Here is a 16047-nt window from a genome sequence, read left to right as displayed (position 1 = left end):
CTGTGACAGCCGGGTTCCCACACTGAAGATGCCAGCGCAGGAAGACTAAGGTAAGGTCCTGCTGCAGAGAAGAGCTGAGCCGCCGGCCCGGTATTCTGACATGGTGTCGGTGGCGGAAATACCGGACCGGCCGCTCTATATTCGCTCCATAAGACGCACTGACATTTACCCCCCTTTTTTGGGGGAAAAAAGTGTGTCTTATGGAGCGAAAAATACGGTACTTACTGTCAAGTAAACTAGCTATAGATGTCAGGTGGGGGAATGTCTGTTTGAACGAATGATCCTTTATTTTGTGGGAAGCACTTTAGGTCATTTTGGATGAGTCCAGCCCTCCTAGTTCCTTGTGGAATAATCAGTAGGAAATGTTTCCACAACCTATAGCCATGAAGATCAATAGGGATGGTATCTTACGTCTTGCAGATACTTTTTGGTTTGCTTACAACTAGCATTTTTAACAAGGTTAAAGCCCACAGCATTTTTTAGCTTTCTACATTATGCATAATTGAAAAAAAAAAAAACATTCCATAAGGAAATATTTGGAAAATATTTTACCCCAACACTCACAGTTTACAATTGACTCTTGCTCTTTCAGTGCAGCTTCCCTAAAATTTTGGTCTTCACAGGAATGAGTCATCAGTGATAGTGTGGACCTGAGTCAGTCTGTTAGTTTGAGGGGGGGGGGAGAAGAAGCAGCAGAGGAAGAGTGCTTTTCCATCCTAGGCTACAGGCTATTGATGCACAACTCTAGTCCCGTCATGCAACGGTGACTCCATAGGATGCTGCAAGAGGGAGGAGCCACCATGAAACAGGAAACCTGAGGCTGTGGTCATCTGCACCCTTTTAAACAGAGACATAGACAAGTATTAAAGGATACGTTTACCTTTGGGAACATGTTGCATGTTCCACCCATTTTTAGGGTGGAACATGTAATATGTTCCCATAGCTGCAACAGTGCCCGCCGACCCCCCCTCTGACAGATAATACGGGGAGAAGTTTCCCCATACTATCTGTCAGATTTTAAAACAGCGCCGCCTTCATGGTCGCGTCATTCATTCATGGACTTCTGTGAATGAATGAACTGCAAGTCCCTACAGCTTTAGCAACTGTGGGCTTGTAGTTTTCAATGAACTACCATGGTGCTGTGGTGGTAGTTCAAGCTTCCTGTCAGAATATCTTCTTGCTCATCATACTCTCCGTACGGCAAGCAGGTCTCTCTGCTGGAGACCTGCATTGCATCAGCAATCTACTGATCGCTTGTACAATGCTTTCCAGGCTCCTTTGGACAAAAATAATAAATGCACATTTTTGTACCTGCAAAAAAATGTACATGTATTATTTTTGTGCAAAAGGTGAACTTATCCTTTAAAAGAATCTTGTGTACTCCATAAGTGGTTACAGTATAACTAAAGGCAAACTTTTATTTTTAGTTTTGGGTAGAATGGAGAGGGATTAGAACACCTGTCAGGTTTTTATTGCTTTCTGTGCCCCTGTTTGGAAGATACGCCCTCTCTGTCCTGTTTACCATTGTCACCAAGAATGGAAGTGAAAGAAGATCCACAATTTTGGGTTGTCATCAGAACAGGAAGAGATGGGAAATCTTTCAATGGGGACACTATTTCTGGTGACCCTGGTGACATCGAGGGATTCCCTCACTTTGGAAGGATTTACCTCCTGTTTTCGCTATGATACAGAAAGTGAACGGAAATCTCCACATTGGGGAACAGAAGACAAAAATAAAAACTGACAGGGTTACTATTTCTTCCTTACTCTATCGAAAGTGAAAAGGTTTGCTTTTAGTTCTACTTTAAATCTGCTTCTGAAAGTACTTACAGACCAAAGTTTTAATAACGCTTTATTTGTCCTCCTAGATTGTCTTCCCTCATAACATGGGTATCTGGTTTTATTGTACTGCATAAACTGGACTTTAATAATTGGGAAGATTTGTAGACCATCCATTTTTGTTTTATTTTTCAGGGAATATTGATTGCTGGTAATGAAGAGCAGAAAGCAAAGTACCTGCCTAAGCTAGCATCCGGAGACCATATTGCAGCCTTTTGCCTTACAGAGCCTGGAAGGTAATGTAGATTAACTATCCACATGGATAGGGAATATGGCATAATGTGTTTTTCAAAAGCAACGCCACTTAAAATACTTAGTCTTAGGTGGACTAGGGCAAACTGCAGTTCTCAGTTGGACTTTGATGTGGGATCTCTCCCATCCACACTGTATTTTTGGATGAGGTTTACTACCGCTTTAAGACATTATCAGTCCCAGTCCCAAGCCCTGTGCAGGCAACTGTTAAGACAGTGAGGTAGAGACATGTGCAAGATATGAGATTTGTAAGACGTTTTCTATAAAAACAAATTTATTAAGTTATGGATATAAGCTCGAAAGAGCAGGGCCCTGAATCCCCTCATGTTTTGCATTGTATTGGTATTGTTCTGTCACATGTTCTGTCCCCCTTTGTAATGTACAGCGCTGAGCGAACTATTGGCGCTTTATAAATACTGCATAATAATAATAATATGCTGAATATATGGAGTGTCTTTATCTTTACCAGCTTCGTATTCTAAACAGGTTTATAGGGCTTCTGATCATTGTATTTTGTATGTATTTTGCTGGTTGCGCCATCTGTTGCTAGCATCCAATAAACACTAAACTCTTTGGAAAAGAATCAAAGTTGCCTTTTGGTTTCATGAGCAGGATATACCAGATATTAGTGGTAGGTATACAAATATTTTTAGGGTGTAAATAGAAATATATATTGCATATAGTGGCAAGGATTTTTGTAGTTGCTGTGTAAAGAGACTAAAGAGGTTGCATTCTGTACCTGCATCCTTTTCCCACTATAATTTTAATTAATATTCTAGAGAAGCCCTGCTAACATGAAACTTTTCGTAATGTTTTCTGCTCTTATTTCCTGGCACAAAGTGATAGAGTTTATTTTTTTTTTTCTATCTTTGTTGCAATTTATACTATACAATGTAAAGTAAAGCAAAGCGAGCGCTCCAGATAAAGCAGCTATTGCACGAAGGTAACCACAAAAAACCTCTGTCAAACAGTAAATAGAGAGTGCAGCGCTAAATACAATCTAAAATGAACCAGTAAAGATTAATGACGGATTAAACTCAGAGATCAAAAGTTCATAAAATGATAATGGTAATATAGGATCCCAACCACAGCGATACTCAGATGCTTGTGCTTGGAAGGTATAGGAAAAATGCGCACTTACCGGATGCGCATTGAATATGTGCATATAAATAAATCCACCACAATCGACTTATGGGAGCGGGATATGACCCTGGTTGGTCTCCCCTCTGAGGACGTGCGTGGCACGAAAAGCTTTAGGAGGAGCCAACACGCCCTGACCTTCACGAGGCTCCGGCGGCCATCTTTATCCTTGGTCAGTGCTGCGTTCACTCTGCAATACTGTTATTTTAATTACCTTATATTTGAATTTTTCCATGGAATGAAATACTTTATTTTATACTACTACACTATGGGCACTTTTTGTGTGGCTCCTTTATGGAGCTACGTATTGAATTACAGAGCCTTCTCATGATCCTGGCCCATTCAAGCACCCATAGGAGGGAATCCCTGTAACACAGGCTGCAGACCCATCCATCCTTAAAGGGGACCTCTGGATGAGCAGACCTTTTACCCAGCCCAAGAAATTCTGCTGTGCTGTTCCATATCTAGAAGGAAGTGTACCATACGCCTGGCATATCCCGATTCCATACGTGGACCGTGGTGGATTTACTTATATGTGCATAATCAATGCACATCCGGTGAGTGTGCATTTTTCTATACCTTCCAAGCACAAGCATCTGAGTATCGCTGCGGTTGGGATCCTATATTACCATTATCATTTTAGGAACTTTTATTAACTTTTGATCTCTGAGTTTAATCTGTCATTAATATTTACTGGTTCATTTTAGTTTTTATTTAGTGCTGCACTCTTTATTTACTATACTATACAATGCACATGGCACCCCTAAACCTGAGCCCCCCCCCGCTAAAGAATTAGGAAATCTGAGCCAGATGTAACAAGCTCCTAAAATTAGAGCTGTTTACATCTGGACACTCAGCTCTGTAAATCATCCTATTGGCAGAACTATTTTTTTTACTATTTCTGCCAAAATAGCTTTCAGAAGTTTACCTGCATATGTGAAATTTGAGAGATCTTTGGTATGTAAGAGGATAAACTTGAATCTCCTATAAACAGGTCATCTTTGTTAAAGCCTTATGCAACATGTGCATGGTAACAGCACTACTACATTTTCCTAGTAAAGATAGAAATAATGTGGATGAGGATGGAGCGGGGAAAGGGAAAAGTTTCTGCCTGTGTTTTTTTTTTTTTATATGCTGTCAGGACTGGAAATGATGGGAAGTCTATTCAACAGGGAAGCACATCCACATATTTAGTGGTATGAGAAAAGGTTTATTGTTTTCTCTGGCTTCCTGTCCCTTTGAAAGTCATTCATCCTTTTTCTTGTACAGGTATTGCAGGGACAGGAAGTGATGGAAAGTCTCACCAGTTGGAACATAGACAAAATTAGAAAAGTTATGGAAATTTTACTTCTTCCTCTCCTGTCAAAAACAAAAAAGGCTTTGAAGCGTACCTGTGGTCAAAATGTAAAATTGTATATTAGTTTCCATGTTTCACTTCAATTATTTCTAGTCTACTCCTATCATTGTAGCATTCCTGAAGTTTGTAAACCTATTTTGTCAAGATCCCCACACATTTACATTTTTGAGTTCTGTGTCACCGATTCACTATGCCCTGTAGGCAGGTCTGTATCACAGAATTCCCTGAGCCTGCCTTCTGAACTACAGAGGTACTGAGAGGAGGAACACAGAGCAGGCTATTCCATGGGGCACCTGATTACTCCCCTGAGGAGGAAGCTTTGGTCAGTCAGTCAGGAGCTGCCCTTGGTCGCTCATAAGGTCAGCAATTTGCATTGAATGTTTTTTTCTTCAGCACACTACTTAGCTGTATCTTGTGGTCTGTGTTTACTGTTGAAGGTGCACATGTTTTTACGCTATCTGAAGTAATTTTTTCCAGAAAGCGGATTGGGGGAGGTACAGCAGGCAAGGGTAGTAATGTGCCACTGCCAGGTCCTGAGGAACCTAGCCGAATGTCCACTGTAATATCCTCTCCTGAGAGGCCAGAAGCAACTGGGCAGTTTGATCCACTCCGTTTATCTGGCATTGTGGCTACTACTGGGGCATCTGCCTCGGCATATGTAACCAAGGATGATCTTGCTTCAGCCTTAGCAGGGTTAAAGGTTAAGATCACTGGGATGATTGCATCGGTTTCTCAGGGGACTAAGAAGCGGGATAGCTCCCCATCACTAGAACGACCAATCCTAGAGTAGGAATGGGTGGAACCTGAGGATGAGGAAGAACCTGGAGGAAGGTCAGGCAGTAGAGTAGTAGCAGGCAGTTTCTGCCTCCCAGTCTCAGAGGTTATTAGACCAGGACCTCACTGATATGGTGCGATCTGGATTCAGGCTACCTCCAATAGAAACCTCTGAGGTTACTTATTCTTCTCTGGGCTCTTTAAGGCCTCCACAAAGTACACAGATTTTTCCAGTGCATCCTCTTCTAAAGCAAATTATGTATGCTGACCGGGATCACCTAGACAGGGTTTTTGTTCCACCAAAGAGCTGTTCTTTTTTGTACCCCATGGAAGAGAACTTGTTAATAAATAGGGTTTGCCTGTAGTGGATGCAGCTGTTTCATCCCTGAATAAATCTTTAACATGTCCTATGGATAATGTCCAGGTTTTCAAGGATCCAGTGGATAAGAAGTTGGAGTCTCTCCTTAAGGCCTCCTTCTCCCTGGCAGGTTATGCCACACCACCAGCAGTGGGAGCTATTAGCGTTTGCCAGAGTCTTTCTGGCCATGTCAAGCCACTGCTTGGAAGACTGTTGGTGTAAGGGGAATACTCAGCCGAGGATTTGGTGGGTGTTCCGTGTGCTTTATGTTTTGCGGTTGATGCTCTTAAGGATTAAATTCAGCAAATTTCTTGCTTGGCCCTCTTTTCAGTGCACATGTTTTTGTGGCGGAAGAGTTGGTCTGCAGAATTGCCATGCAAAAAATAGCTGGCAGGCTTTTCCATTCATGGAGAACAGCTGTTTGGGGTGGTGTATCGGTCGTAGGTTATCTAGACAATCTGTTGCTCAGAGATCTCATGCAGGATGTGGTCCTTACGATGCAGATCCTGGAACAGCTGGGCTGGTTGCTTAACTTCAAGAAGTCGGCCCTGGAACCAGTTCAGAGCCTGGAGTAATTGAGGATGGTCCTAGACACAGTTTAGGCAAAGGTATTTCTGCCTCCCGGGAAATGTTGTGCCCTGAGGAATGAGGTTTGCAGTCTAAAAGCCAAGAGGTATCTTTCAATTTGCCTCTGTATGAGGTTGCTGGGGAAGATGGTGTACTTGTTCGAGGCTATTCCCTGTGCCCAGTTTCACTCCAGACCACTGCAAAGGTACATTCTGACTGTTTGCAAGAAGAAGATTCAGCCCTGAATTACTGCATATTTCTATCTCCAGAGGAACGGAAAAGCTTGAATTGGTGGTTGATAACTCAAAATTTGGAGAGATCCTTTCGGCCTGTGGTGTGGAAGTTAGTAACCACCGAGCCGCGGGTTGGATAGCTGTCCTGGAGGAGGCCACAGTTCAGGGAATATGGCTTCCATGGGAAAGGGTTCTACCCATCAAAGTCCTAGAACTTTGGGCAGTGAGACTGGCTCTGAGGTATTGGACATCCAGGCTTCAGGGTTGGCCTGTACAAATTCAGTCCGAAAATGCCACAGCGGTGGCATACAACCACCAGGGCAGTACCTGGAGTCGAGGTGCTCAGAAGGAGGTGAATTACATTCTCACCTGGGCAGAGAAATATGTTCCAAGTTTGTCAGCAGTGTTCATTCCAGGTGTGGAAAATTGGCATGCTGATTATTTTAGTCGCCGGCAGTTGATTCCAGGGGATTGGGCCTTGCATCCCGAGGTTTTCAAAGAAATCTGCCAGCGATGGGGTTGCCCGGACGTAGATCTATTGGCATCCAGGTTCAACAACAAGGTCTGTCTTTTTGTGTCCAGGGTAAGGGACCCTTATGCAGCAGGGATAGATGCCTTAGTGATTCCTTGGAACCAGTTTTCACTGGTTTATGTCTTTCCTCCGATTCAGCTGCTGGATTCGGGAGGAATCTATTTCAGTGACACTGACTGCTTGGGTCTGGCCCAGGAGGCCCTGGTACACGGACATAGTAAAGATGGTAGTAGACGGGTTGTGGTCCCTGCCATATCAGCCGGACCTGCTGTCTCAAGGTTCTATATTGCCCCCAGCTTTACGGTCACTAAATTTTTGATGACGTGGCTATTGAAATCCATATCCTGAAGGATTGGGGAGTGTCAGATTCTGCCATCCCCATCATCTTGGTGGCTAGAAAGGTAGTCTCTAGGAACATTTATTAACCACTTGGCCCCTTTCTTACCAGGCCAATTTTCAGCTTTCAGCGCTGTCGCACTTTGACGATTGCGTGATCATGCAACATTGTACCCATATGAAATGTTTATCATTTTTTTCTCACAAATAGAGCTTTCTTTTGGTGGTATTTACTTGCCGCTGGGGGTTTTATTTTTTGTGCTATAAACAAAAAAAGAGCAAAGCATTTAAAAAAAATGGTTTCTTTGTTTCTATTATAAAAGTTTGCAAACAGGTAATTTTTCTCCTTTACTGATGTGCGTTGATGAGGCTGCACTGATAGGCAGCACTGAAGGGCACTGATAGGCAGCACTGAAGGGCACTGATAGGCAGCACTAATGAGGTGGCACGGATAGGCGGCACTGATAGGCGGCACTGATGATACGTACTGATAGCACTGACTGGCGGCACTGCTGGGCACTGACTGGCGGCACTGCTGGGCACTGACTGGCGCAACGGCTGGGCACTGACTGGGAAAACTGCTGGGCACTGACTGGTAGCACTGCTGTGCTGCACTGATGGGCACTGATGGGTGGCACTGATGGGCACTGGTGGGTGGCACCGCTGGGCACTGGTGGGCAGCACTGCTGGGCACGGGTGGGTGGAACTGGTGGGTTGCACTGCTGGGCACTAATCATCAGTGCCCTGATGATCGGTGCCGATCCCTGCTCTGACAACTGACACGTCCTCAAACTAAATCTTTCCAAAACTGAGCTCCTAGTATTCCCCCCAGCCCGTGCCCCCCCCCCGACTTCTCCATCAAGACCAACAACACTATCATCAGTCCCACCCCTCAAACTAGGTGTCATCCTAGACTCCAATCTGTCCTTTCAGCCCCAGGTCCAATCACTGACAAAACTCATGTAGACTTCACCTCCGCAACATCTTCAAGATACGACCGTTCCTAACCTCGGAAACCACTAAGCAACTCATTCACTCACTTATTATATCACGCCTCGACTACTGTAACTCCCTCCTCATTGGCCTACCTCACCGCAGGCTATCCCCACTTCAGTCTATCGTGAATGCTGCAGACAGACTCATCCACCTTACTAACCATTCCGTATCTGCCACCCCCCTCTGCCAATCCTTCCACTGGCTTCCAATTGCCCAACGGATAAAATTCAAACCGCTAACACTGACTTATAAAGCTGTTCATAATACTGCCCCAAATTACATCACCGATCTTGTCTCCAAATATCACCCAAAATGTACTCTCTGCTCCTCACAAGACCTCCTACTCTCTAGCTCCCTTGTCTCCTCCTCCCATGCTCAACTCCAGGACATCTCCAGGGCTTCCCCCATCCTCTGGAACTCCCTACCCCAATCCATCAGACTATCACCTACTCTGCTCACCTTTAGGCGCACTCTGAAAAAATCTCTTCAGGGAAGCCTACCCCCGCCCTCCGCTAATACTGAACTCCTCTACTCCTCCAATCACTCCATCCCCCACAGCTATTTCCTCCTGTACCACTATCCCCTCGCTACTAGATTGTAAGCTCCAAGGAGCAGGGCCCTCGAACCCCTCTTGTATTGAATTGTATTGTTAATGTACTGTCTCGTGTACTGTCCCCCACCATAATGTAAAGCGCTGAGCAAACTATCGGCGCTATATAAATCCTGTATAATAATAATTGTGAGAAGGAGCAATAACGCACAAACATTGGGGTTGATTTACTAAAACTGGAGAGTGCAAATTCTGGTGCAGCTGTGCATAGAAACCAATCATCTTCTTTTTTTTTTTTGTCAAAGTTTCATTAAACAAACTGAAGTTAGCAGCTAATTGGCTACCATGCATGCACACCTGCACCTGATTTTGCTCTCTCCAGTTTTAGTAAATCAACCCCATAGTGTCAGTGCAGAGCAGGAAGTAGAGCCTGTGTACATATTGTGACAGTGGACTGCTCCTAAGTGCATATACTGTACAGTATAATGTATGTATGCAAAGAAGCAAAGATTTTAAAATATTGGCACATATTTATAAGATTTTATATGCTATATACAGTATTTATTTTTTTTACATGATTATGTTAAAAATACTTATTAAAAATGTCCCTGTAATGTGTATTTGTCGTTTGGAGCCTTTTTCGTGGAGTCTCTGCTACTTTCAGGGTCGCTCTTGTTACATCTATTGTTCTGTTTTATAAGTGGTGTATGGTTATGTATGTTGCTTTTAGTTGTCACTTAACAAATGCTATTTTAATTTTAGTAAATGTGGTGGGGAAAGTGATTGCTGTGCTCTATTTTGAATATAGGTTGTATTTCCAGGTTGTAATTGACTTAATGACATGTATGGAAACTTGAGAGCAGGGAAAATGGATTGCAGAGTTCATCAGCGGTGCTCTGTGCCAGACCTGTCTTCCCTGTCTAATATTGCACAATTTACAGCTGAGCTTGAATTACAGCAGTAGGTCCAGATTGCCAAAGCCTACTTTAATAGAATGTACAGGGTGAAGTGATACTTTTATGAAGAGTCTTATTTTTTTCCCCATTCTAGTGGGAGTGACGCTGCTTCAATCAAATCTAGAGCAACCTTGAGTGCTGATGGAAAACACTATATTCTGAACGGTTCAAAGGTATAATATTTTTATTATTCATTATTATATAGCACCAGTGCATTCCACAGAGCTTTACAGAGTATCTAAAGCTATTCACGGAAGTTCTGCCTGTGTGAAGTGTGCAGTCTGTGTCTGATATACAGTGTTTGTACAATCACATACTGTAGAGGTTCTAAAGCCAGTTTAGGTAAACACTAACCTATTACTACTATGGGTTTTTGGTTTGTGTAAGGTGACATAAAAACATAGAAGAATGCCATTAAAACTAGTGGAAGACATAAATATGAAATAACTGGATATGAATTCAGGATTACACATTGTATTACATATTTCTTTTTTTCTTACAAGACGTGGAAGAGATTTGAAGTGTCAGCATCCAACTGAACGGTTATCAGAGTGTTTAATCTGAATAGCTTAGAAACATAAGATGTTTTTTTCTGAAATGAGCCTATTGGCTTTTTATAACTTTCAGAAACTCCAATCAGGAAGTCTCCTTCCACCTGACTGCAGCACCTTCTGCAATATTACTTAGTTCTCTGCTTGATTAAGCAGGGTTGATGCATGGCCCCTGCTGGATTTTCAGTAGGCATAGATACAGCATGAGCTGTAAGAATACATTCTTTTTATTGAAACCGAGCAAGGTAGCTGTGGGTCATATACCGTATTTTTCGCACCATAAGACGCACTTTTTTCCCCCCCAAAAAGGGGGGAAAATGTCAGTGCGTCTTATGGAGGGAATGTAAAGCGGCCGGTCCGGTATTTCTGCCGCCACCATGTCAGAATACCGGGCCGGCCGCTCAGCTGTTCTCCCCTGCAGGGCCTTACCTGTTCCTCGCTCCAGAGCTGCACAGTCTTCCCGCGCTGGCTTCTGTGACAGCCGGGTGCCCACTGCGCATGTGCTGCGCTTTGTGAATGATCCGGTGTCTTCTGGGACACATGAAAGGTCACAGAAGGCGCCGGGCCATTCACAAAGCGAAGCGCTTCTTGCACCTGCGCAGTGGGCACCCGGCTGTCACAGAAGCCGGCCCGGGAAGAAGAGGGAAGGCAACTCCGCGGAAGTGGGAGCGGGTACCTGTCAAATTCAGGTACCCGCTCCCCCTCCCTCCCCAAAGGTCAGCAGTCTCTGGTCATCCCCTTCACTGTCTGCAGTCTCTGGTCATTCCCTGCACTGTCCGCAGTCTCTGGTCATCCCCTGTACTGTCTGCAGTCTCTGGTCATTCCCTGTACTGTCCGCAGTCTCTGGTCATCCCCTGTACTGTCTGCAGTCTCTGGTCATTCCCTGTACTGTCCGCAGTCTCTGGTCATTCCCTGTACTGTCCGCAGTCTCTGGTCATTCCCTGTACTGTCCGCAGTCTCTGGTCATTCCCTGCACTGTCCGCAGTCTCTGGTCATTCCCTGCACTGTCCGCAGTCTCTGGTCATTCCCTGCACTGTCCGCAGTCTCTGGTCATTCCCTGCACTGTCCGCAGTCTCTGGTCATCCCCTGCACTGTCCGCAGTCTCTGGTCATTCCCTGCACTGTGTCCGCAGTCTCTGGTCATCTCCTGCACTGTGTCCGCAGTCTCTGGTCATCTCCTGCACTGTGTCCGCAGTCCCTGGTCATCTCCTGTACTGTGTCCGCAGTCTCTGGTCATCTCCTGTACTGTGTCCGCAGTCTCTGGTCATCTCCTGTACTGTTTCTGCAGTCTCTGGTCATCTCCTGTACTATGTCCGCAGTCTCTTGGTCATCCCCTGTACTTTGTCCGCAGTCTCTGGTCATCTCCTGTACTATGTCTGCAGTCTCTGGTCATCTCCTGTACTGTCCGCAGTCTCTGGTCATCCCCTGTACTATGTCTGCAGTCTCTTGTCATCTCCTGTACTGTGTCCGCAGTCTCTGGTCATCCCCTGTACTATGTCTGCAGTCCATTGGTTCAGAATATTTTTTTTTCTTGTTTTTCACCTCTAAAACCTAGGTGCGTCTTATGGTCAGGTGCGTCTTATGGAGCGAAAAATACGGTAACTATAATTATGTGGTGGGATTTCCTCACTGCAGTCAGACACCGGACACCACTAGAGGCATCGTAAAGTATTTAATAGACCTGTTGTCAGACGTCATATGTATTGCATCACATGCTAACTTCACTTCCTAGATATGGATATCCAATGGAGGTCTGGCAGATATATTCACAGTGTTTGCAAGGACAGATGTTGTTGATAAAGATGGTGTTACAAAGGACAAGATAACTGCCTTCATAGTGGAGCGGGCTTTTGGTGGCGTTATTCATGGGAAACCAGAGGATAAGCTGGGAATCCGAGGATCAAACAGTAAGGAACTCTTATTTCTCTTTACTTTGTTCTGTTGCTTATGTTTATAATTCAGAGGCCTCATTCTTTGCTACTTTTAAGTGTTCACCTGCACTGTCAAACGTAGTTTTGGTTGCTATCACATCAAACTCTGTTGATTTATCACCTTGCATTTCTTTTGGTCTTGCTACACATCACCTTCTCTTGCAGGTGGGTCTCAGCCCCACTTTACCACAAGCAAGTATCCAGTTCAGATATTACTCCTCTCAAAAATCACCTCCTTAGCATTTGTAAGTCAATACTACTTTTGTTCTGTAATTTGAATCTGTATGGTCACTCTACTGTATGTTAGCTGTAACTAGAGAATGAATACTCTTCCTCAGAGAGAATACTTGAAATTTAGGAAAAACTGGTATAACTCATGTCTTTGGAGGGGTTTGTTAGGGAGAACAAATCTTTAGGCTTATAGAGCATTTTGTATAAAGACTAGAAAGGGAAGAAGGGAAGATATTGCCTATTGCGACAAGTAGGACCTTTTAAAGGTTATTTCTGGGTAACAGGTGAAACCAGACAGTGAGATACCAATGGGCCAAAGTAAAAAAAAGTCCACCCATTTCAGTTTAAAGGAAAGTTTTACTAAGTGAATATATAGGTTGTCATTGCTTAACTTTCCTTTTGAAAATGCGATTTGTCTGGGAGTTGGTGTCAGTGCAAAGGCTTCAATGCTTTGAGCCACTGATCTGAAACATCTATGCAGGTCAATTGTTCTAATATTCTTCTTCATTAGCTGCATGCTTTTTCTGGGTTAGTGAGACCAGAGACCGGCCACTAGCAGTTTAAAAAGGAGTTGGCAGTGGCAGTCTTTTACTTCTCTTGGTAGAAATTTCCTTTCTTCAGAGTTCTTTCTAATACACTGTACAAAGTATCCACAGAGAGCACCTCACAGGTATGTGCTGTGTAAAGTCTTTTTCACGTTCTACTCCCTGAATCAACAATCACATTAAAACTTTCAGCGCAAGTATGAATCTGATGTTCAATGAACAAAACTTCTGACATTTTTCAGTCTATAGGAAATATAATAGAATCGGATCGCTTCTGTATACTGAGTGTAGCTTTACCTATGACTGTTTCCTCCATTTCCTTTCTATTCCAAGTTTTGCATATATCAACTGCTTTTCCTATGTATGTAAACTTTCGTCTGGACACTTGCTTTACAAATAATTACTGGAAAGCTAACACAAGCAGTTCCTTTCACCTTGACCTTTGTCTGCACTTTGCCACAGATAATAGTGGCATTCGAGTTGCCTCTAATCTTCATTTAAATGTCCTATTTCTTGGGGTCATTGTATGTTGAAGATGTTAGAAGGCAGCAATCCAAAACGACTAAATAAAACTTTTCTTCTTACTCTGTTTCTTGTTAGTGTTGTTTTTTTTTTTCATTTTATGTGAGCTTTATCCGCAGTGTTTCCATGTGGTTTATGTATTCTTGAATTCCTGGAATCTGATTTGATGATGTATCCTTATAAGTAAGCCCGTGAGCATAAAAACATTGGAGCTGCGATTTCTGGTTAGATTGTAAAGATTACTTTGTAATTTGCCCATGCTGGTCACAATGACAGGTTCCCGTAAAAGCTCAAAATATCTGCTGATGTTCACCTTTGCTACAATTCCCTCCCTCTGTTCTTCTTTCAAGGTGTTTGGACATACCTGATGCTTCTGTGTATGGGGAGAATGTGATCTCCCTTTTCTTGCAGCATGCACTGTTCAGGCCTGATTAGCCAGTTGCCAGGCCAAAATTGTTACTGACAAAGGTGTCCCCATTTTAAAGATTTCCTTCACTTCCTGTTCCTCTAAACACTGCACAATTTCGGATTTCCCATCACTTTTATTTAGAAAAAAATATCAAAGATAAAGGTTAATTTACAGTGTTTTTTTTTTGTTCAGAATATAGAGTAACATAAGGCTGCCTTTAGGTTACACGTGTCTGAGAATGAGGATTGGTATGCACTGCACAGTTTTGTTCTCATACCTGATGCCTATGTTCTCAGGAAGGAGACCGATGTGTACAGATGTCAGTTTGTGGGTGTTAACTTACATTATGATCTGATTGTAAACCCCTCATGTGTTGGATGTATACACACAGTAAGTACACTGTGATTAACTGAGACCAATAGCCCTTATCCCTAACAAGGTATGGAAAATATGGATTCTGTAGAGCAGGGTTGTGGAAGAAAAGTGAAGATATAGAAACCATGGGTTTAGTGGAGTGCAGCTCGGAGCAAAAAGTGACCAGTCAGTGTACTGTTCAGAAATGCTGGTTTATAGTAAAGCTATAGTCTAAAACTGTGATCCTCAAATTGTGTTCCTTTCTTTGCCTTTGGGACTTTTATTATTATTCCCATTGACCCCAGCAATGGGGAACTATTCCTCCCAATGATAAAAAGGACGAGGCATTAATTCTCCCAATGATCAAAAGGATGGGGCACTATTCCTCTCACTGATTAAATTTGATTTGGGACAATTCTTCCTACTGACACCATTGAGGAGGCACAATTTCTCTTCTTGATACCAACATTGGGGCTATGTTGCTGCTCTCACTGACCACGCACACTAGGTCATTTTTTTTAACTTCCACTGACCACCAACCCTGGGGCATTTTTGCTCCCATGCATCACTGAATTAGGGGAATTGTTTACTACCACAGAAGCCAGGGAATTTTCCACTTCCACGAGGGGCAGTCCAGCCCCCTTAAAGTATGAAAGACAGTGACCCAGCCCTTTGTTTAAAGAATTTAAGGACCCCTGGTCTATAATATGGACTTAGCAGTGCTTTAGGTAGGCCATAGCCAGTTCTATAACGTATACATATTATGCCAAACAGTGGCTTTCCCCCCCCCCCTCAAGACCTTAACTGTATTGAAAATACTGATTCCCGAGCTGGCAATGTGAGAGATTTCTGTAATTCACAATCTCTTAAACTTTGAACCTGTTCAACAGTAAGTTTTGTGCTTTAATTAAATCAATTTGTCACTTTGTCTTTCGTGATTTATTGAATTTCCTGCTTTTCACAGTCTGCAGATTTTGGGAATGACTTTAAAGGTTTCCACAATGATTCAGAATGCAGCCTTATCTCAATGTAGAATACCTTGCTTTGAAAAACAGAAAACACTAGACCTATATTTGTGTTCTGTGTGCAGATTGTTCTTCAATTAAACAGGCTTAGCAAATTGAGTATTAGCCTAATGAAGAAATCTGAACTGCATCTCAATGTGTTCTTCCCTCTGTTGTTAATAGCTCCAGATTAATAGGATTTGGTTAAAGGGGGGATAATTAAAGTGACATTAAAGGCATATATATTTATTTTTTAATAACAAACATGTCCTACTTACCTGCTCTGTGCAGTGGTTTTGCACAGAGCAGCCCCGATCCTCCTCTTCTCGCTCCCAAGCCGCTGCTTTGTCTGCCCTTTCAGACACAGAGTGCTGCTCAGCCCCTCCCCCCGATATCTCTCCTCATTGGATGTTATTGACAGTAGCATGAGCCGATGGCTGCTGCTGTCTGTCAATGTGGAGGGAGAGACCCCAGAGAGCTGCTGCTCTCGTGCACATCGCTGGATCGGGCTCAGGTAATAATGCTGCACACAGGTTTTTTACCTTCATGCATAAATTGTATGAAGGTGAAAAACTTTAATCCTTTACAACCACTTTAACATTTGGGTGTTG

The 16047-nt window shown here is 43.3% G+C and overlaps 1 protein-coding gene across 1 annotated transcript in view; it reads left to right on the top strand.

The window, feature by feature from the left end:
• The window catches only part of ACAD9 (acyl-CoA dehydrogenase family member 9), a 129962-nt gene that overhangs the window by 53741 nt on the left and 60174 nt on the right, over positions 1-16047 (top strand). The window contains exons 5-7 of the mRNA XM_089678730.1: positions 1975-2075; positions 9985-10063; positions 12173-12347. Of these exons, the coding sequence (XP_089534856.1) occupies positions 1975-2075; positions 9985-10063; positions 12173-12347 (355 nt within the window). The remainder of the gene's footprint in view (positions 1-1974; positions 2076-9984; positions 10064-12172; positions 12348-16047) is intronic.

The sequence above is a fragment of the Staurois parvus genome, unplaced genomic scaffold (assembly GCF_062004578.1).
Source record: "Staurois parvus isolate SC_StPar_1 unplaced genomic scaffold, SC_StPar_1.0 ptg000209l, whole genome shotgun sequence".
Classification (NCBI taxonomy): Eukaryota; Metazoa; Chordata; class Amphibia; order Anura; family Ranidae; genus Staurois; species Staurois parvus.
Note: the sequence above shows the minus strand (reverse complement) of the source record. Positions and strands in the feature narration are given on the sequence as shown.